Source organism: Falco naumanni, chromosome 11 (genome assembly GCF_017639655.2).
Source record: "Falco naumanni isolate bFalNau1 chromosome 11, bFalNau1.pat, whole genome shotgun sequence".
Lineage (NCBI taxonomy): Eukaryota > Metazoa > Chordata > Aves > Falconiformes > Falconidae > Falco > Falco naumanni.
The window spans coordinates 34,104,435-34,125,615 of record NC_054064.1 but is presented as its reverse complement, the minus strand read 5'-3'; the positions used below and the strand labels follow the sequence as shown (position 1 = coordinate 34,125,615).

The 21,181-nt window shown below is 37.7% G+C and overlaps 1 protein-coding gene across 7 annotated transcripts in view; it reads right to left on the bottom strand.

The window, feature by feature from the left end:
- Positions 1-21,181, bottom strand: part of LRRC7 (leucine rich repeat containing 7) — a 182,456-nt gene that overhangs the window by 78,698 nt on the left and 82,577 nt on the right. For 5 of the 7 annotated variants that reach the window (XM_040610695.1, XM_040610688.1, XM_040610689.1 and 2 more), the window contains exon 6: positions 19,670-19,726. In XM_040610695.1, the coding sequence (XP_040466629.1) occupies positions 19,670-19,726 (57 nt within the window). Of the gene's footprint in view, positions 1-871; positions 1,466-19,669; positions 19,727-21,181 lie in introns of those variants that run through there. The other 2 variants (XM_040610693.1, XM_040610692.1) reach the window with 2 other exon arrangements.

Below are 21,181 nucleotides of genomic sequence, written 5' to 3'. Positions count from 1 at the left end.
ACTGCATTCATAAAGAACAAAAGTATCTCTTACAGGTAAAAACTCATGAGTGAAAAGCAATTGGGTCAGAGCACAACTAGATTTACACAATGATAAATACAGTGAAAGAGGCAATACAATGTTGCTACACAATTAATCCATGCTTCTTGTATGTCATACTTTACAAAGACAGGACTGAGAAAGTTATAAAGGTTACATACTCTACTTCCTTGTGCAACAATATATAGAATTATATTTTCATTTATGATAAATGGATACCATTATTTTCTGAAGAAATAAAAAGCAAATTAAAAAGCAAGTATGTTGCCATTACTGGATTTTCTGCTGTATTCACTTCAAATAATATTTTCTCACACTTCTGTTGTACACAGTAATCGTTATTTCAAAGTTGTTAAAATGTCACATTCAAGAGTCTCTTCCAGGTTTAGGATTTTAAACCTTGCAATGTAACTTTACATTCATTAATGAATCAGTTTGGAAGTTACATTGTAAAATTAAGAACATTAATAGTTTACCTGTTGCAGAGTAGTTAAACCTTAACCAGGGCTGAAGAATTACATGGTACATTCACAAGCAGCTATTTACTTGTGCATCACTTAACAGACTACAAAGAAAACTCAGTTTTCAGTGAATCTCAAGATAATGTATATAAGTTCTAGAATACAAAACTTGTATGGTGTAAAGCAAAGGACCCAAAGTATAAATTAATCTATCATAAAGTACTGAATCTATATGTTATCCAGGCTTCAAAATAACAGAGTATGCTTAAAAACTAATTTTGAGGACACAAAATATTGTTGTACATGGACTGAAATATGTAACAGAGAAAATATCTAAAATAACAAACATAATACGTATACTAACATCTATTTAATCTTTAATTATCAAACATAATATCCACTTCAACTTTTACTTATATTGAAGAACTTAAGGATTTTACCATCTGCAGTATCAATCCACAAATCAGAGAACATAGCAGAGACCATGGCATGATGCCTAAAGCAATTAAGTCTCTGAAGACTAACTAAGTCCAGAAGCTCTGTCAGTCATGGCAGTGTGCTGCTTTGTTACTTGCATATGGACATTATTAACAAAGAGAAGCTGGGAGCAGACAACCACAAGGCATACTGCTGCCTCGGCTGCATGGCTATCAGGAATACTGCTGGACAAAATGCCCAGCTGTACACAATGTTACTTGGGTTAAGTGTGATGGGAAATCCATCCAACATATTCATCTGGATTAAATATTCTGGACTAAGAGGCAGCCTCCATCAGCCTTTGTATCCCAGAATTGTTTGGTTTCAGAACACAGTTTGGGAGAACTACCTCAACAAAGTCTACTCGTGCTGATGCTCCTGATGCTGCCATTTCTGGTGCCCGAAAATCTGCTGACTCCACATCCTCTGCTGTTCGAGCCACTGTACACTCTCAGGCGATGGGCAAGAGCACTCTCCATCTTCAAATGCTAAGATGAGAAAAATGAATTTCAATGCCCAAAAGATGGAACTGCTGATGCAGGCGTCTAAACACAACCAATGCACCTATGGCACTGAAGACTTGCGAGACTTTACCTAATTCTGTAGCAAGGGCCTAAAATACAAAGCACCACAAAGACAAGAGTCCCATTATACAGAAACTAGAGATCAAGCTGTTCCATGATTCAGTCATAACAGAAACACACCGACAACTGATTTCAGGAAAAAATGCGTGCAAAATGTAAGGATTTTAAAAATACACTACTGACATAAAATATCGCCTTCCACCCGGGATCCTAAATTCCCATCAGTTTTGTTTATGGTGGAAACGAATCAGATCTCTAAAATTAATCCCATAGTTCAGGACCCAGACATGAATCACTCTACAATTGGAAAGGTTTGCTCAACTGATTGTAGAGAAAGGTGAAATCTTCACAGTTTTGACCTTCATTCACACACAAATTTCTTTCCCAAAACAGCTCTCAAATCGTTGGGGAAGGGAATTCTAAATTTCAGTTCAAATCCACTTCTGCTTAACTGATTACATAAATAAACAGAATGCAGAGAAAATCTCATTAGCTAGTGCAAAGCTCCCGGCAATATCAATATGAATAAATTTATTATCTTTTTTTTAAAAAAAACAACTCCTTTTTTTTCCTCTTTCTCTTCTGCATCTGCTTTCTGCATTCCTCTACCTTCTTCCTGGTAACTGGCTCTGCATGTTAAAAACAAGGTTAATGTATATTTCCACTTTCTGGACTAAATTACATGAAAGTCTGCCTTACCTGGCAAACAAATTTTCTTACAACATGCCCCATGGCACACAATTAGTTATTCTTTGTGGATCCCCATTTGTGGGTTCTTGATCACCACATGCTGGGAACACGCTGCTGCATTCTGGAGCAGCAGCTGCTCTGTCAGAATAGCCTGCTTGAACAGGGCTTACTTGCAGAGTAAGCAACTACACCTACTGCTTTATAACAGCAGGAAAACAGGCTGGGGTCATGTCAGTGGTGTGACTACCACTAACGGATACATGTGGTACTTCTATACAGTATTTTAAGACTGTATTCCTGAATGCTGGAGCTACAAAAACCCTAATGTATACATTCACAGCATGACCCTGAAAAGTCCTATTTGACTTATGAATCACTACTTGAAGGATCCTTTGATACAGAAAACTGAAAATTACCAGTAAACATTTGGTATTTTCTATTTCATGTTGTTTATCTCAGGAGCAATGCTACCTGGAAAATACAAGAAAATATGTACCCACTTGCAGGATTAAATGGCCTCAACTAAACTGCAATCCCTTTTCCAGAAAACAACCTTGTATCCATCTCAAAATGCCAATTTCAGTGGACAATTTGAACATGAAAAATTCACATTTGCAAAATTTCAAAGTATAGCTAGTTAAAAACATTAAAAATACAAGTAGCAGTAAACATACAGCTATTCTGTCAGTGAATTTCAGAATTAATATTCCTTAGGGCAGGGGTCCTCAAACTTTTTAACCAGGGGGCCAGCACGCGGATGAAGTGGCAGGAGGTCATCTGCGGCTGCTTGGTTTCCCCCCCCAACCCCCGGCAGGGGTGTGTGTGTCTGTAAATACCGGAGGCCGGATTGAGGACCCTGGGGGGTCCATATCCAGCCCACGGGCTGTAGTTTGAGGACCCCTGGCTTAGGGGAAGAAAGAGCTTCGGCACATTGGACTCACAGGGTGAATACACTCTAACAGTCACTAAACCTTGGAGCCAAATTCACATCTAGTAATCTGTATGTGGCTCTGATGAGATTAATGATTTTGCTATAAGATGTATGCCTTCGGACAAAGAAACACAACATATCACTAACACAGGTGACATAATGACCAATATAAATTGTTCCATATCCTGGGACAAATACACCCGGCTAACAATTCAGAACCCAGGACCCACTCTGCTTATCTAAATTCAAAACCACTAAAACTGAGAAAGATTGACTATAGTATCATTCACTGCCACAAAGGTCACCTCACTGTTTTTGCTTAAAAGATTATTTCCTAAATAATATATCTGACAACTTACATTTTGTTTACAGTGTAATAATAGAGGGCAAAGTACACAACTGATCTGTAAACACTGCAGTACTGATCAACTTGAACATGCTATTAAATTAATATAAAATTACTAGTACTTGGGATGTGGGTCTCCACCACCTTGAAGACTAAGGAGAAGCAGGCTCTAAGCTTCCCACTACTGTAAGTTGACTAAAAATAACCTATGTTTCACCAGGATATACAATAGATTATTCTAATATCTGAAGAGTTCAACACAGGCTTTTTACACTTATGAACTGGTTTTGCATAGAATGAATGAACATAAATTGAAGAGAGATCTGGTTTTAACCTGCAAGACTGAAAATACAGTTTTGGCCCTGTTTTCCCATGTTTTCATTGCAAGAGAGCAGGAAGATGACCTAGGTTAAGATGCTGAATAATTAACAGGGATGAACCAAGTTCAAACGGTGTTAATGAATATCTGATGACTAAAAGTTAACTGTATCAGCTAACCCCCCCCCCCCAAAAAAAAAAAAAAAGAGTAAAATAAATTTACACTTAACATAGGCTTCTTTCTTAGTAATCCTTTTGATTCCATTTCTACTAAAATATAGCCTAAAGACAGCGTGAACACCTATCAAAACCAGGATTATTTCTAAAGGGAAAGCCAGAGAAATAAAATGGGGATGGACTAGAAAAAGACAAGGATGAATTTGAGATGAAAAATATCATCACTTAATAACTCTCTACAATTACTGATGAAGAAGTGTGGAAGTAGTCACAGGTGGCAAGGGCACCTCAGAAAATGAAAAAGCAGAAGGACAACCCTTGTTGTCGCCACATGAAATATCTGTATATAGTTATAGTTATGCCCCCTCAGAAGTATGGTTGATTTCTTCATAGGTGATCTCCAGTAATTTTAACTGCACAAGTATAGTTTACAAGATCTGGAAGATCTCTGCTGACAGGCTCCCCAAGATAGGTGTTTTCCTAGACTATCAATAATGTGTTTGCCAGCTGGGTACAGAGCACATCAAAGCAAGTTAACCCCATGTGATGCACACTGTGCGCTGGGGAACAGCTGCCAAAGAGGAGGCCAGCGTAAGACTTCTAAGAGACACAGCTTTAAAATGAAAAAAAACAAAGCAACTGCAGGGCCATAATGTGATCTTCTTATCCAGTTATTAGAGAAGTCCTACGGTAGGCATAGAAATGATATTACATTAGGAAGTATGGCAAAGATGGGCAAGATCTGTTTTACAATCCAACGATAGCAAGCAAGCTGCAGCAGAGCTTGTGAGCCTTACCAGAACCAGTCCACTGAAGACACTGAAAGGGGAGAAGCATAGAAAAGCCAGAAACACTAATCAGATGGCTACAAGGCAGAAATACTGGATATAACTGGTGAATATAATCTACAAAATGTATTTCAATATGAAATACAAAGACAAAGAGTTTATAAAAGAACTCACTGACCAGCTACAGGAGAATGTAATTGTGACAAAGAATTAAGGACCATTGTCATTTATTCAGACATATGTATTCTGCAGTTTTTCAAAAGTAATCGCCAATCACATTAAGAATATAAGCAGCTGAGTGTCATTAAGTTTTGCATGATTATTTTTATTTTGCTGATTACATAAATAAAATGCCTTGCAGTACAGTGACGTTTTCAAGGCTTGAGGGAAATGGTAGCACAAGGTAACCTTTTGCCCACCACAGAGCTATCAGAGGTTAAGCACTGTTTGCTTGCTGGCCTTTAGGAACCTTTGATGCACTGCAAGAACACAGGTCACCAGATATCCCTTCCCTCTTTTGTGGAGGGACAAATGGCCACTGCTGAAGTTCACAGCCCACAGCATCTGCAGGTACATTTTCTATGCTTTGATATGGCTAAGGATGGCAAAAACTAAAAATGTCATGCTGCATGTGTTTAGCTCAGAACCACCCCCCCATAATCCAGCAACCTATTAAATGACAGAAACACACTGTTCCAGGGCATCGGGCTGTGCCATTACTCAAAGATAACACAGGAGAGTGACATACAGCAGGGTGCATACAGACCCTCAGAGGAGGTGTGTGTTACCTGCAAGTCAACACTGCATCAGTATTGCAGCTGGGAAACGTGCTTCTAGTAGTCTCCTATTCCAGCTGGGAAAAAGAAAAGGCCTCTGATCCTCATGGCGGGTAAAAAACCCATTGCGCTCTCAATGCATTCCAGCAGTCATCTTCTCTCTATTTAATCCCTCTTGCAGTTTGAATTGTATGCAGGTGGTTTTTACTCTGGAGATTTTTTTTTTAAACCAAGTAAAATTAAAAGGATACTGACTTAAGGTGTTCTGAGTACAATGAGCAATTTCCTTGCACACCATAAAACAACCATACCTGAGAAAGCAGAGCACAAAGCCTAAGCATAACCAAATTACATCTCATTAACAATAGTCAGAGTGAACTCTGTGTGTGTGTGTGTAGCTCCCAGTTTTTCTGGGAGGAGCTCAGGGTTCTGGTATAATTAAGAACAAAACAAGTGTTGGGTGGGCTAGGGTTATTCTCCATGGTTGTAAATGCTCTCCCCTCCTACCTCTTTGTGCTATGAAGTCTTTATCTGAAATTTAGCCCTACTAATCAGATATAAACTCTTTTGAAAAAAAATAATCACTTTTGCAACTGTTAAATGGAGTTTTTAAAGAAGCAAGTGAGTGATAAATATTTTTTTTAAAAAAAGTGGTGTATGAAACAGGCCTACAGACAAGGCTCTAATTCGTGCTATGTCTTCCCTTTGACCATTTGACACATTAAAATTATATAGCATGAACACCACCAGCAGATAAGAACCGCTAATTACAGATGAAGTAATATCAGGATTATCCTAGATGGCAAAAGCAGTACTGGTGTATGTTCACTGCAGTACAAAGAGTTCTAGCTGTATCTTCTCCCAGAGTGTCCCTCACTGGAGATACAGCAAAAAAATGCTACTACTGCCTGTAGACAAAAATAATTAAGGAAATTTTACAAACAAGTTTGACCCACTGTGTATGTTGGAAAAGCATTCTTACAATAAAAAAAGCATAATACATTTTCCTGCATCTTCTCTGAGCAGCAAATAAATTTAATTTAAAAAGCCTAAAGGGAAGATCATAGTAGTGGCTGCTTATTAAAATATTGGCAATATTTTAATAATATAGTGCCAAAGTAGTAAGTCTTCTGCAATATGATTTATTAAACTCAGCCAGAGTTACTATTTGAAGGAAACAGGCCATCATGAATGATGATGTTTGTAATGTCAAAGTGTGGGAAACAGTTTACATCTTTATAATAAACTAGGAAGAAAGTGGAACAGCATTTCAAAAAATAGCAGTCTAAAACTAAGCTTTTAAACCTATATTTGGATGCCTCTGGACAGATTCTCAGCTGATATAAACTGTTCCACTGACTTTAACACAATTAAGACAACCTGCGATTTCTACAAATCTACTTCCTAAAACCGGGTATTTTGGGAGTGGTAAGGATGTTAGGAATACAAATGTTATTGAAGTCAATGGGACTAACGTTCTTAAGTCACAAGAATGCTTTTTACGACTCCATTGTCTGCTTAATGGAAATTATAATCACTTTTATTCAGCTAATTTTACATCTGAAGAAAGTTAACTGATTGTGACCTTTTCAATGTCTGAATATCTTCCTAGATCTCTATAGGCTTATTCATTTTGAGGTGAAACTAAAGAAACAAGGAAGGCTTTATCTGCAGTCTTTCAACACTGCAAAAGCTGAGAAATGTTTATACTTCTCTCAAAAAAGCCAAAGCAAAGCGGTATTGAAATAGGGAACAAGGACAAAATAACTTTCCCTGACAGTGTTTCAAACAATATTCTGATACATCACCAAAGGGGCTTCTAAGTGATATATGCTAGTTTTTAAACTAACATGGTTATTTAAGTGGAAGGTCAGTGTTCAACACATACACTGTATCTATACAAGAAGTGATTAATCCGTTTTATTCTGCTTACTTTCTCAATCTAGAATAAAGTCTTAGCTACAGAAGGGCATAATGGCATAAGAGTTCTAACTCTCCACATGTTTAGATACTTCCAATTTGCGAATTTAACCTCTGCAAAACTTTTACTACTATTTTATATGTATTCTGCCAAGAATCGTCTACTTCACCTTATATTGTTTTAAAAACAAATTACTCTGTGCTTTTTATACAGTTTTTATGTATATATATAAATTTTTTTTTTTTCTGCTTAGAAACCTTGATCCTTTGAGTCTCCTTATACAGTCTCACTGATATTAATAACCGGTATAAATAAGTTACAAATAATTTAAAAAAAAAATGTATTTATGAACATTACAACAGGAACAGGACAACCTCCACTACTTTGACTTGTTTCTGCCCGATTTGTTTGATAGACATTTAGTTGCAGGTAACCGGCACATTAATTTGGTGTGGATCTACATGGTAACTTAGCAGTGAAATTAATTGTTTGGCATTCCCAGTGCAGCATTTAATATTCTGGCTTATTTTTCAGATTGGAAAGAATTATAGTATTGCTAAGTGATTGGCCATAGAATAAAAGAAATAACAATCCACCGTTCAAATTTTTGATTTAACCAGTGTGTAAAATAAAATAAATAAATAAATTACCCGGGGGGGGGGGGGGGGGAGGAGGGGAAAGAACCTGTATACTCCTCACCACCACTTTATAGAGCTTCTACTTTCTACAGGTCTATCTCTAAATTTTTTTGGGAAAAAAAGAAATTAAAAGAAAGAATGTCAAAGGAAAATGTCAAAATTCCACATTATATTTACAGAAAAAATAAAAGTACACTTGGCATTCAAAAGACAGAAAAAAATCAATTTTATGAAATTTCATAAAAGTAAATTGTTTTGGGTGAAAATTGAATTCTCTATGTGTCCCTCCCTGCCCCAAGCTTTTGTTACAATATATATTTAATTAATATTTTTGTTTGTTATCCAGAAGGAAAAACTTAATACATGGCATCCTTGTTTACATTCCTCTATGAAACATTTTTCATGGCAAATTTTAGATGAGACTGACCTTTTGTGCTTTTGAATTATTGGAAAAAAACTTATCCATTGCCGTTTATCAAGGAAGATACTCAACCATTGATACTAAATATTATATGAAACAGGAAGCTTTTGTTGCATAGAATTTTTGAGAACCACTCTTTTGTGGAACTAGAATGCACAGATGTATGGTTGTAATGTAAACAGTGGCAGTGAAAACCCAAAGACTCATTACAATTTGACACACTTGCAGCAAAATGCAAAACAGATTACCAGTTTGACATTATATTGCCCACAACAGGTAAGTCTAAACATTGATTTTTTTCGAGTCCAAATTTTGACAGCAAACATAATCAGCAGCAATTCTCAGCAATAAGACTATATGGCTAAAACATTGCCTCTATTTTCAGTTATATTTTAATACAATCAAAGCCTAAAAATGTGAAATCAAGAATAACATTGGTATACATTTTAAGACTGGAAACATATCAATATAAACCAGCTAATTTTAACAAAAGGAAAAAAAAACCCACCCTACCCTATCATCATCATTGAATCCATAAAGTCCTTTTATTCCTAACTCAAACCAGGTGTACAATTACAGGTATGCAATACTTTGGCAATGCAGGAAGATTGCACTATAACAACTGCAAGCAGAGGAGACAGAAATAATTGGAAAATAAGTATCTATCAGAAATGTGCTGGTTTAAACCAAAACAATAGAACAATGCATGCAAACATCTTCAAAGAAATATCAAAGTGCTGATCAACACAAAGAATCTTACAACATAGTTATAAAATTTGTGATAAAAACTTACCATTTCTGGTTGATTTCAGCCAGTTTACCTAATAACCGCCAAAATTTGCTGCATGCAGAGAGCTCACTTGCTTTGCAACACACCAACAAATTTGAACCAACAGGACTGCGACATGTGCCATTTACGTGCCATTACATTTAAACTTTCCACAATTTTCTGGTGAAAATGGGAAGTCTGTGGCAGGAGGAGGTCAGACTGGCCAGCCAGAGCAGACCGAATGCACATCCCAGCTTGCCAGGCCATTCGCAGCCGGTTCCTCCATCTGCTGTGGGGCAGGGAGCAGCCCAGGTGCTTCCCCCACCTCCTGCCGCCACTCATCTGCACTGCGGAGACCCACCCCAAGCCAAAAGTGCTGCTCTTGCTCAGCAAAATGTGGAGTCACGGGTTTTAATCTTAAAAGTGGGAGGGAGAAGGTACTGATGACTGATACTTGGATGACTCTGAACTATGCATTCCTACCTCTCACAGCCAGCTTCTCCTTATTTGTTACTCTGCTAACCGCACTCAACTCTGTCCCTTGACCAGGCAGAAGAAGTCATTCTCTTCCAAGTTGCCTACCTCGACTGTGTGCGTTGAGACAAACACTAACATATCTCCCCACAACTTCTGTTTTCTTACATTAATTAATGCATTGTTTCTAGGGTCCATCCATACAACACACTCTGTGTTCATTATTGTTCCTATCAGATTAGGACCTTCTTTAGCTCTTCCCCATGTTTGTTTAATTTGGAGCTTTTCCAGATGAAGTCTCCCTCATTTTTTTTATACAATGTCGCAAACACTTCTTTGTCTCTAGTGAAAATACTTTGACAAAGAACATTTGGCACTGTCATGGCTCTGTTAGAGCGATGACTCATAGACATTTTACATCCTACTAATACACTCCTGTCTTCTTTTTTCCCAAAATCACTTCTGATTGAAGAGCTCCTAATTTATAACATAAATTCTTATTAGTCCCTCGGTACATGACCTTGCACACTGTCCTACTAAATTTCCCCCAGTTTTTAATTGTGCTCGTCTTCAGTATTATAGTTCTTCCAATTTTAGAGGTTGTTCTTGCAAACTTGATCTACAATTTTTACTGTTCACAAGGCAAGTTAATCCTGAGCAACAGCTGAACACCAAAAAACCACCCTGGTTTACCCTAACAATAGCTGCTAGGGACCCATCCCCCTTGGTAATGTCTCCATTGTACATTACTTCCTAACAGCACAGCGCTGCAGAAAAACAATAGCTGTAATACCTACTGTCAAGAAAACCAAAGAAGAGATGAGAAGCTACAGCTTCAGTTGGGAAACAGTGAGTCATTAGGAAGAGTATAACAAATACAAGTATTTTCTCATCAATTACCAGCACCTACAGTTTCTCAGACACTAGTGACTCACCATTTACAAATGCAGTTTCTACGATTTTTCAATTTTACAGATGTCTACTGAAAGAAATCCCACAAAACCCTGAAAAGGTGTATTTCTCAGCCCAAACACCTCTCAGAGCAAAGATCACACTAAACTACTTCAATATACTCAAAGATTTTTTTAAAAAAATATAAGCAGGTTGCCTGGCTGCTTGGTGCGGGCAATAGCACAGGTGTAGTTTCCAGATTCTTTCCTGAGGTATGAAGCGTTCTTGATTGCTCTCAGGAATTCAACAGGATGTGAATGTCCCAAAACATTCAGTTTAGGAGTGGCAGGTCTGCTGACATTTGTTGCTATGAAGAGCAATGAATATTTATGACAGAGCCTGATCACAGAAAACATAAAATTCAATGCAAATTAATGAGCTTCCATAGAAGCAGTAACCAGACCTGGCTTAAATGCAACTGTTAGATAAATTAAAAGCTTTTGTTGTTGCATTTGAAATGTGCTCAGAACATCCTTTTCCAGCTAAGTTGTGAATTTAGTTACCCGATTTGTTTGAAAAATTGCTGATTTACTCCAATTACCATAATAACTCTGTGCTGTCCTGACACAACCACAGGTCCTCAGCATGCAAACAAGCAAAGGAATGAACATTAGCGATGGGAACCACCTCTGAGTTTTGCATATGTGTCACGGCTTCTAGAATGCTTGGCCAAAAAAATTAGGAAAGTGGGTAATTTTGATCCAGGCTTGATTTAAATTGTGCACTAGCTAGTCTAGGCCAGAGTATTTTTTAGGAGTGGAAAGTCAGAATGCACTTTTCCTAGGGCAGGCCAAGGAAGGCTCTCTCACACCAGCAGTCACATCCCTCATGGGGTATAGGACCCCAGCAGCCAAAAGAATCTGAAACTTGATCCTCATGATCCTGGACTCCTGATAGGCTGCACATTCCCCATCCCCTCTTCTAGCACTGACATTCCGGCTATCCTCCTACTTACTGCTCCTTTTTTGGATTCCTTTTGCTAGGTTGGTTCCCAGTCCATGAAAAGACTGACTACAGATACATATATATAATCTCATGTATGCTTATATAACATATATAGGTATGTGCAACACATATAGGTGTATGTACGTGTGTGTATATATTTACACCATATACGTGAAATAACTATATTTGCCTACATAAACATACATGCATATAAAATGCAGTTACATACAGCCTCCACATACCTCTGCTTCCTAAACATGCTGCTGTAATTACGCTGTAAGATATTTTTTGCTTTATTGACTCTCTCTTCTCTCCTACAAGGGTTCTTTCATCAGCCTGAATACCCTGGCTCCTTTGAACACCAATGCAAGAGTATGAGTCTTTGATAGGTCTTTGTTACTAATACACAAACCAACTTATACTCAAACTCCTGGAAAATAGTCAAGATGGAAATGAAAATATAGTCTGTACTGATGTGAAGTCTGTCTAATATAACTGCCTTATCACTTAAAAGGGTAAAAAACCCCAAACTGCGAAAACCATGCTAGGATTTAACCAGCTGCCCTTTGCTTGTAGGGCAGTAACAACGTAACCTTTTTGATATTCTGGATTTACATCCAATTTGAACACAAACACTTGGTTTTCACTTATTTGGGGAGAACATCAGACTGTATTTAGACGTACTGACTAACAGTACATTTATTACAACTGAACATCCAGAAAAATGGTGCCAGGCCTTGAACTGCAGTCAGAACTGAAGCAATCAAACCCAAAGGCTGACTGCAGAACACAGCTGCTGCTGCTGCTGTATGATTTAAGGTTGACTCATCTTAATGTAAAAGTTGTTTTATACAGTGTAGGCAGCACAAACATGACTTCCATATTTGTATCCACTGTGAACTTTCATTCAACTGCTTTGGAATAACTTTCCAGAAACTAATGGTTGGAAAAAGTTTACTTTATATGTTAACACAAGTGTTCAGTGCCTGAACTCTCACACATTCACTAAAACCCACTTACCGAACAGTGGGAAAATGTTATGGTATTTTATATAATTTACCTAACTCCTCAAAGAAAATTATTAAATACCCTGTGCAACAGAGTGGTTGGATTAATCACACAAATTAGAAAGTCACTGTCAGACCATTCTGTGGTTCTTACAGGAACGTACATTATTTATAGCCATTCATAACAGGTAGCCTTATAACGAAGTATAAGCTTTGGAGTTCGCGGTTCCAGCACAAAAGGTATTGGGTAAACAGCTTTAGTAACATCAACACAGACACTACTAGGCTAATTATTTAACCAGTAGATAAAAAAAATGCTTCACTGTGCAATCACACAGGAAAACAGCACTCCGATTTGTTTGTATCAGAGGTGAGACAAAGCCATATAAGCTGAAGCTACAATTAAGAGAGTAGAAAACAAAAAGGGTGAGAGCAGTGTGAAAGTTGTTTATCTGGAATGAAGTGGGAACACCAGACCAAGAATGTGAACACCTAATTCACCAAGCCAGGCGCATACACGTGCACACACACTCACATACCTTATAACATTTATCAGAAAACTCAGTAACTCCTGGTTCATTATCATGATTTTAAAATAGCCAGACGTATGTGGTAAGTAGTTACGCTCTCAGTAACAGCCCCCTCCCTGTTCTTAGGTTTTAGGCCTCTGACAGCTTGAGGAACAAGGACAGTGCAAGCAGAAATGCTAGTTCCTGCCAGCAGCCATATACTAGGCAGAGGCATTTTGGGGGGTTAAGGCTGCACCCACCACAGCATCCCCATGCAGTGCCGGGGGAACAGCAGAAGCACTTCCACACAGCTACCACTGCCCCGATTGGTGTGAGTGCCTCCAGAAAAAGAGTAAGGGATCATCACCCGGGAGGTATGCGTGCTAACCCTTGTACTGTGAGCTGGTATAGGCAAAGCACCTCCAGAAACCAGGTTTATTACATCCCTTCAGTAACCATTTGTATGTATACATACATATGTGTGTGTAGGCATCTATGTATGTATGTAAATATGTATGTGCTCTGATACACAACTGAGATGCGCAACTAACTTCAACGTATTTTTTTTTCTTATAAACTTGAGAAAAAAAACTTTCAGTGTTTTCTGTTTCACTAGACACAACAGATGCAAAGTGCAACTGTAACCCCAGGTTGCTATAGCGCTGAACCCAGAGATGCTGACACATCCACTGACAACACCCACACAGGTAATACTAAACAACGCACACGGATGATAATACTGAACAACTCTGACAAACAAGCAGGCCTTGTACCGTTGAGGAAGGGAAGGTGGAGGTGCTCACTGGGTATATCTACCTTCCCGATTTTATGCTCAGAACGATTTCTTTTTGGTGCAGGTTTGCCTGTGCTGTCTGTACAGGTGCACACTTAAGCGTGCCACTGGTGCTCTCACCGCGGTTTCCCTCCCGGTGCAGCCCCGGCAGGAGCTGCGCTGTGCCCCTCAGCAGTCAGCCTCCCACACGTGCTTGGCACACATCAAGGCCACTTGCCAGCATGGACTTCACTGCTGTTAAAGATGCAACCTGGATGGACAGGCCCAGCACTACAACACACTGTGGCAGCCAGTCTGCCAGCCTGTCCCTCTCCACTTCAAACAGTGAGTAATGGGCCCACACAGGGAAAAGGTTTGGACCCACACAATGAGGAGACCTTCAGGAGTAATGTCTGGCCTCTGAGTTTAGTAGCTTCAGCCTTTCTCAGGATGGCTCTGGACAGGTACAAGGAAAACAATGACAATGAGAAGTCCTCCGCATCAGCTAAGCAAGCTAAATTGCTGCTGGGAGAAGACCAAGACACTTAGAGCAATACAAAATCATCTGTCAAAAGGACCTGAGAAAACCCAAATCCAACATGGCAAAGTAGAAAATACAGGAGACTTAGAAGATAGCCTTTAAAAAAGGCAAAAACACGTCAAAATAAGGACAATAAAAAAGAATGGTTAACTGTAAAAGGCCAAAAAATATCTTCAGAAATATTTGAAAAAAAGGCATTAAAAGTAATAATAAATCTTTCTTCAGGCCCCTCAGGAGCAGGAACCCTGCCAGAGTCTATGGAAAAGATAAAAAAGGAATGCTCAGAAAAACAGAAGGTCAGAGCAGAAAACCTAAATTAATTTGCTGCATTTGTATTCAAACTTTGGGCAGGCTCCCATGCTGCAAAGCTTACGCGCTGTTAAGAGCTCAGACAACACACATAACAGACACACAAAACCTCTTGCACAGTGCTGCAGCGCTAGATGACTGGGAAGCGTGTAACTAACATCACAATAATTTTTAAATCATTCCAGGATAAGCCTATGAAACTGCAGACCAGTGACTTTGACAAATGTAGCAGACAAATTAACAGAAACTCTTTTAAGCAATAGAATAAGGTGATATGAAGACAAATACAACACGCTGGGGAAATTCAACACAGTTTTTGTGATGAGTAGGGATGACTCAAAATATTTTTGGAGTCTTTTGAAAGAGCCAACACTACAAAAGAGCTGGACAATAAAGTCTATCTTCATTTCCAAGAGATGTGTGCAAAGGTCCTTCACTGAAAGTTCTTAACCTAAGCAGCTATGTGATCAAAGAGGGTCTTCACATGGATAAATAAATGACCAAAGACTGGAAAAAATACTGATTTTAAATGAGTGGGTGAAGGAGGAGGAGCTGCCGATAGTCAGGCTCTGGGCTGGGGCACATGCTGGTTAGTTTGCTCATAAATGGCACAGAAAAGGATGTTAACGGAAAGAAGTTTTCTACAGCTACCAAGTCACTCAGATGCTGCCAGTTAAGTGTTGATCACTGCCACAAAAGGGACAGAGGGCAAGACAGACCCTTGGTGGGACCTGTGGGACTTGCCAGTCTCCCAGCACAGCTCTCTAAGTGGTTCCTACCTTGGCAGACCTCCTCTTTTCCCATATCTTCGCATCCAGGTTGAACTGCAGTCTTATTCAGCAGTATAGAAAACTGGGAATTACATCTCTCCACTCTAAGGAAGTACTCCAACACAGAATAATGAAACACCAAAGCATAAACTTCCTCACTCAAAACCCAGTGAAGCTAACAGGAATCTGGCCACTGATTTTAACTGCTTCAAGTTTGGGTGCAAAATGACTGAAAACAGCACCAGCAATCGGAACGCCCTGCCTGTGGCATCAAACAGCTGTTCAGCGGCGGAGTATTGCTGAGCAGAACGCCACAGAGCTGTTGAGAGCTGCGGTCTAAAAAACACCATCCTGGGCTATTAGACAGTAATATCACATGTTGTTACAGTGAGTAAAGATGATGTACACTTTTATCCAAACAGAATAATAAAAATTATCTTAGTTGTTTTTTCAAGCCAAAAGACAACCCTGTGGATCTAGGTGGTAACATTGTTATAATGTAAGAAACTTGGCCAGAATCTCACAAATGCTCTGAAACATTTAACAGAAATTCAAGAGAAAACCCCACATTTTTCTATTTTTATTGCACACATTAAAGCTTTAATAAAATATTAGAAATTATTTGCAATACTGGCCAAAGATTTCCAAATATTTCTAAATGCTCAAAAGATCCTGGAAACTAGTATCAATAATAATCTTTAATCAAACCATATACAAGAGAAAATAAATTACTAATTTTATAAAACAGTATTAAGAGAAAAATAAATTACTAATTTTATAAAACAGTATTGTGAAGATCTACAGATTAAACATACAAATATTTTCAGTATGTTTAAAATATTTGTAAGCCTAATAGTATTTTCTGAAGAGAAAGTACTGTTGACAGAAAATAGAGACATCCTGTAACATTTTCATTTCAAGATCAACGTACGTTTCCAGCCCAGTACGATACAGCAAGACAACATTGTTTAAAAGGTTTGGTATGCTTGTCAGAAAAAATCAGAATAATCTTCAAAACTATTTATGAACCATGGTTCACCAATTTTCTATCAGGAAAGTGTCTGGGAATACAGTGATATGTTTGGACATGTTCTAGATGCCTTAAAATTATGTCACAAATTCAACAAAGGGAAGCTCTCATTTTTTAATACAAGAAGTATTAAAGAGGGACACTTTGGAGATCTATGTCTTGGTTAGAGTGCTACCTTTCAGCCAGCTGTAGTTAGGATTTACTTCATCTGATATTTCTGTAAATAATGTTAAAACATTTTGTGTTCAGTTACTATGGGTACATTTTACAACATTCTTGCCTTCTGATTTAGCATGAAATACTGCAAAATTAGAGCTATGGTAAACACAAAGCACTGTTTATGCCAAAATGCCAAATGTTTTCTTTAAAAATCCTTTATACTTATATTTTATAGCACAGAACAGATGAAAAAATATGATCTGCTTTTGGTAACTTCTTGTTCAACATCTTTTAAGTTGCACTTAACACGATGATAATACTACTTAGCAGAAGTTACTTAAAACAGTCTCACAGTGCACTTCACATCTATTTAACAGCCTTATTTATTTGCCTTCCTTTTCCTGTTTTTTCTTACACTAGAACTACTGGACAAACTACCAATATAATCAGGTTACCTTATTCATGATATAGCTAAAAAATGTAGGAAAAGAAAGCAAGCCTTTAAGAACGTACCTGAAAGACCTGCATCACTTTTTTGCAACTAGTTTGTAAAATACATTCTGATTTATATATACATACTGCATTTATCTTCCTAACTGCAGATGGTCCTATTGTAGACACAGTTTTCTTGTCACAATTTTCCTTCTCTTATTGGCTAAGAGAATAAAAGTCTGTTATTTAACCTTCTGTTCCCTGTAAAGCCCAAGCGACAGCCAGATACTGCTTTAGCTCTGCCTGCCACATTACCATGCCTGTAGTCACCCACAGCCTTACCACTCTCCTCCTACAACCTCCCACGCGCAGCCCCCATCTTCCTAGGCCCACTCCAGTATGCAGTCATGTTGCTTTAGACTAGTAGGTACTGTCTTTTCAGAAAAGAGGTCAAATTCACCCTAACAAGAAAGGAGGCTGTATATCCTCTAAATTAATGCTCTATAATATGGGTTAATTTCTTTCCATCACACTGTGCACTTTTTTTTGCTTGCAGAGGACGAAGAAGCCCAGAAATGCACAGATCTCCCATTTTCATCCCAGTTGATGCAAAAATGACCTTGTCAACTTCCTTCCTCTTACTTCATTTCATGACACAGCTGCCCCTTCAATCTCATAGTTTTAAGGATAGCATTTGCCTAAGCAAAACCTTTTATTTCCAGCTTCTCTCGGTAGTATATAGCAAAGCCTTCTGCTACAGCAAAGAGCAGAGAACAAACACGCCTACAAATAATGTTTCCCTTGGTTACAAGAATCAAAGAACCTCCTTACTTCAGAATCATGCAGTGGGAAAAGTCACACTCAGCCACCTTAAGCTTAGTGCTACTGAAACCAGAGGCTACTACACTTAGGTATGAATCTTTGGCAATCAAACAGACACCTGCCAAACTTGTCAAAATTTGCCTGTTAAACACCATGTATCACAGAAAAAAAAAAATATTAACAACAACAACACACAATCCCAATCTTGCTCCCACTGAGTTCAGTAACAACTCTATTATCAACTTTAGTGGGATTAGAATCAGACTAGAAATACAGAACTACTGTCTGATCAAAATCATTCTGCTGTGGCATTCCGATCCTTCAGTCCTAGCGCGCACCCCCGCCCCATTTATTCCAACAAGCATGCAAAGGCCATGCAATTCCCTTCTAAAATAGAATGATGTTTAAGAGATAGTCTGGATAACACAGATATACTACAGCAGCTATATAGCCTTTCCGATAATACATATCTCAAAGGCTGCAGATCTGCTGTCCCGAACAGGTCTAATTTTTAAATGCAGATAAACACTTTGGTAGCAGATTGACACTTTTTAACCATTATTTCTTAATATTAAATGTAACTCAGAAACCAGGAAATAGAAAGTTTATACAAAAAAGTGTTTTCAACTGATATAAAGAATATTGCCTTTAACACAAAACATAGCTTTCCTTTAAAAAAGGAGAGTGCTGTGTATGAAAGCCCACAGGAAGTAGTGAAAATGTCACCATACCCCATTATAGGCAAAATGCCTGTGTAGGAGATTTTGATAAATGCATGTTTGCTAAAAAAGGTGCCCTTTTTACATGAGCTGAATAATATGCAATTCTGTATTAGCAACGTTTAATACACACAATCCATTGCCACCACTGTTAAGTCTTACTTATAATGGAGACATACAACCCTTATTTCTAACAATCCCCAAACCCATCAATATTTTTTCATTGGTTAGGATCCCCGTTGCAGAAAATATATGATGCTGATCTGAATACAAAAACATATTCCTTGCTTTATGTAGTGCAGCTTGCTATATTTACCATTGTAAGTGTATAGATTTTTTTCACTTCTTTACTGTTTCTTTTTCAAAATATCATTTAGATGTTAGTCAAATTATAGCAACTTACTTTTCTGGTAAATAGTACCAAGAAACACTACCAAAATGACATTTCTGCAATATTCTGATGATGCAGGTTTCTAAATAGTATTGTAAACCATCAAATACATTTAGCTTCTGTACAGATCATATAGGGAGATTGTTCTACTGAGGTTACACTGAGTATGTTTTCAATACATTTGATTATTCATGAGGAAAATACTGCCACATAATCACTGCGCAGGGTTATCTCGTATGTTGTCTTCCGATTTTGTTTACATGTCTTCTTTCAAAATGTCACATTACAGCTTTTGGATATTGAGTTACAGTCAACTAATATATGTCTCTATCTTCAATTATATGTTTGCATTTTGCTAAAAACCTTCAGTAATTTTTTTTTTAAACCATGGAAAAAATAACTCTTAACAGAAATGACACCACTACATTACTAACTATAAACATGTTCTGCACTTTTGGAGATTTCAGGTGGAAGAGACTTAGGTAAATATTCAATCACTTACTTTGGTAGAGTTTTCAAGTGATTTTCTCTTAACTCCAAAATTCGCAATTTGACAAGTCTAGAAATATGATAGAAAATAATTAGGTAATTCAACAAATTATTTCTGGAATCTATAAGAATGATTTGAACTACTGACTTCAACAACAGGGGGAAAAAAGTCAACTTAATGCACAATAGTAAGATGCCCACTTATTGTGGGGCTGAATATGGTACAAATGGTATTCAGAATGTAATAGCTTCATGTAAAGATAGCTTCTGAAGAACTGTGACATACAGCAGGTTTTCACAGTAATTCTAAACTATTTTTATTAATTATTAAACATGGAAAACATAGAAAAAGTTCATCTCTATCAAACATTGCCAAACCTACTGAGGGATAAAAAGCAACTGCTATTTAGTTCACAACTTTCTTTTGCATTTTTTGAGCACTGAATTCTATGACTCCAGACAGGCAGACCAATACTGCAGAACAGATCTCTGTTTAATTTACTGTATTTTAAACAGAAGTAGGACACGTTCTTAAGCGTTAGCATGAATTAGAACCTATATACAACAGTACTTCACAATTCCGCATCATTGTGTAAACTCCAACTGACAATATTATTTAAGCCACAGCAATAAATTTCATGAATTTGAGTAATAGGACAGAGGAAGGATACATCAGATAAGAAATTAAGTAGCTAATGTCTTAAGAGTTCCAGAATTTGGGGCAGTATTGTCCAATTACCCATATTGCCTAGGAAGGTAATTTGATAAACATAAAAGGATTTTGATTCATGTCATCCTTTTGCTGGTCCTTTAATCTCAAAATATAATCAATGTGGGGAGGAAAAGGGAGAGGATATAAAATCAGAAGGGTGGACAAGGTCCTTTCCTCTTTATCTTAAATTGAACAACTCCACTCACAGAAAATCTGGGGTATCAAATCAACTGTTTTTTGGAGGTACAATCAATGCACGAGCTGACCATGCCCAGGATTGTTCAAGGCTTATGTGAAACGGAGAGGTAATTTGTAATTGTATCATCTCTAAACAGAGATATCGTATTATTAAAGCTTCTAGGCTGATAACATAGTTTCTAAATGTGAAAGAACTTTATTGAGGAACTTTATGGTGAGTTTCAACAATTTCATTAATACTGCTCTTAATATTACTCTGTCTCTACATTCCAGGTCCTTTAGTGCCACAAGTATAAGCATGTGTCTGTATCTATGAGAAAAATTTGAAAAAAATTAAATAAAGCTTTAGTTCTCGATCCAGCACACCAGTTTTCCGTTTCATAGAACCTCAAGCTTCCCAATAATATGCTCTTCTAGAAGACTATGATTTTATCTCTTTCCTACCAAATAAGGCTGAAAACATTACAAGTCCTGCAGTTGTGCTTAACCAGGAGTAAAAAGAATGAGAAATGCGGAGAGAATGTTTACATGATGCTCAGGTAGATTCTGTTCCTGACTTTATTCACATGGCTAAATGAGACTATAACAGACTAACTGAATATTAATGTACCAGAA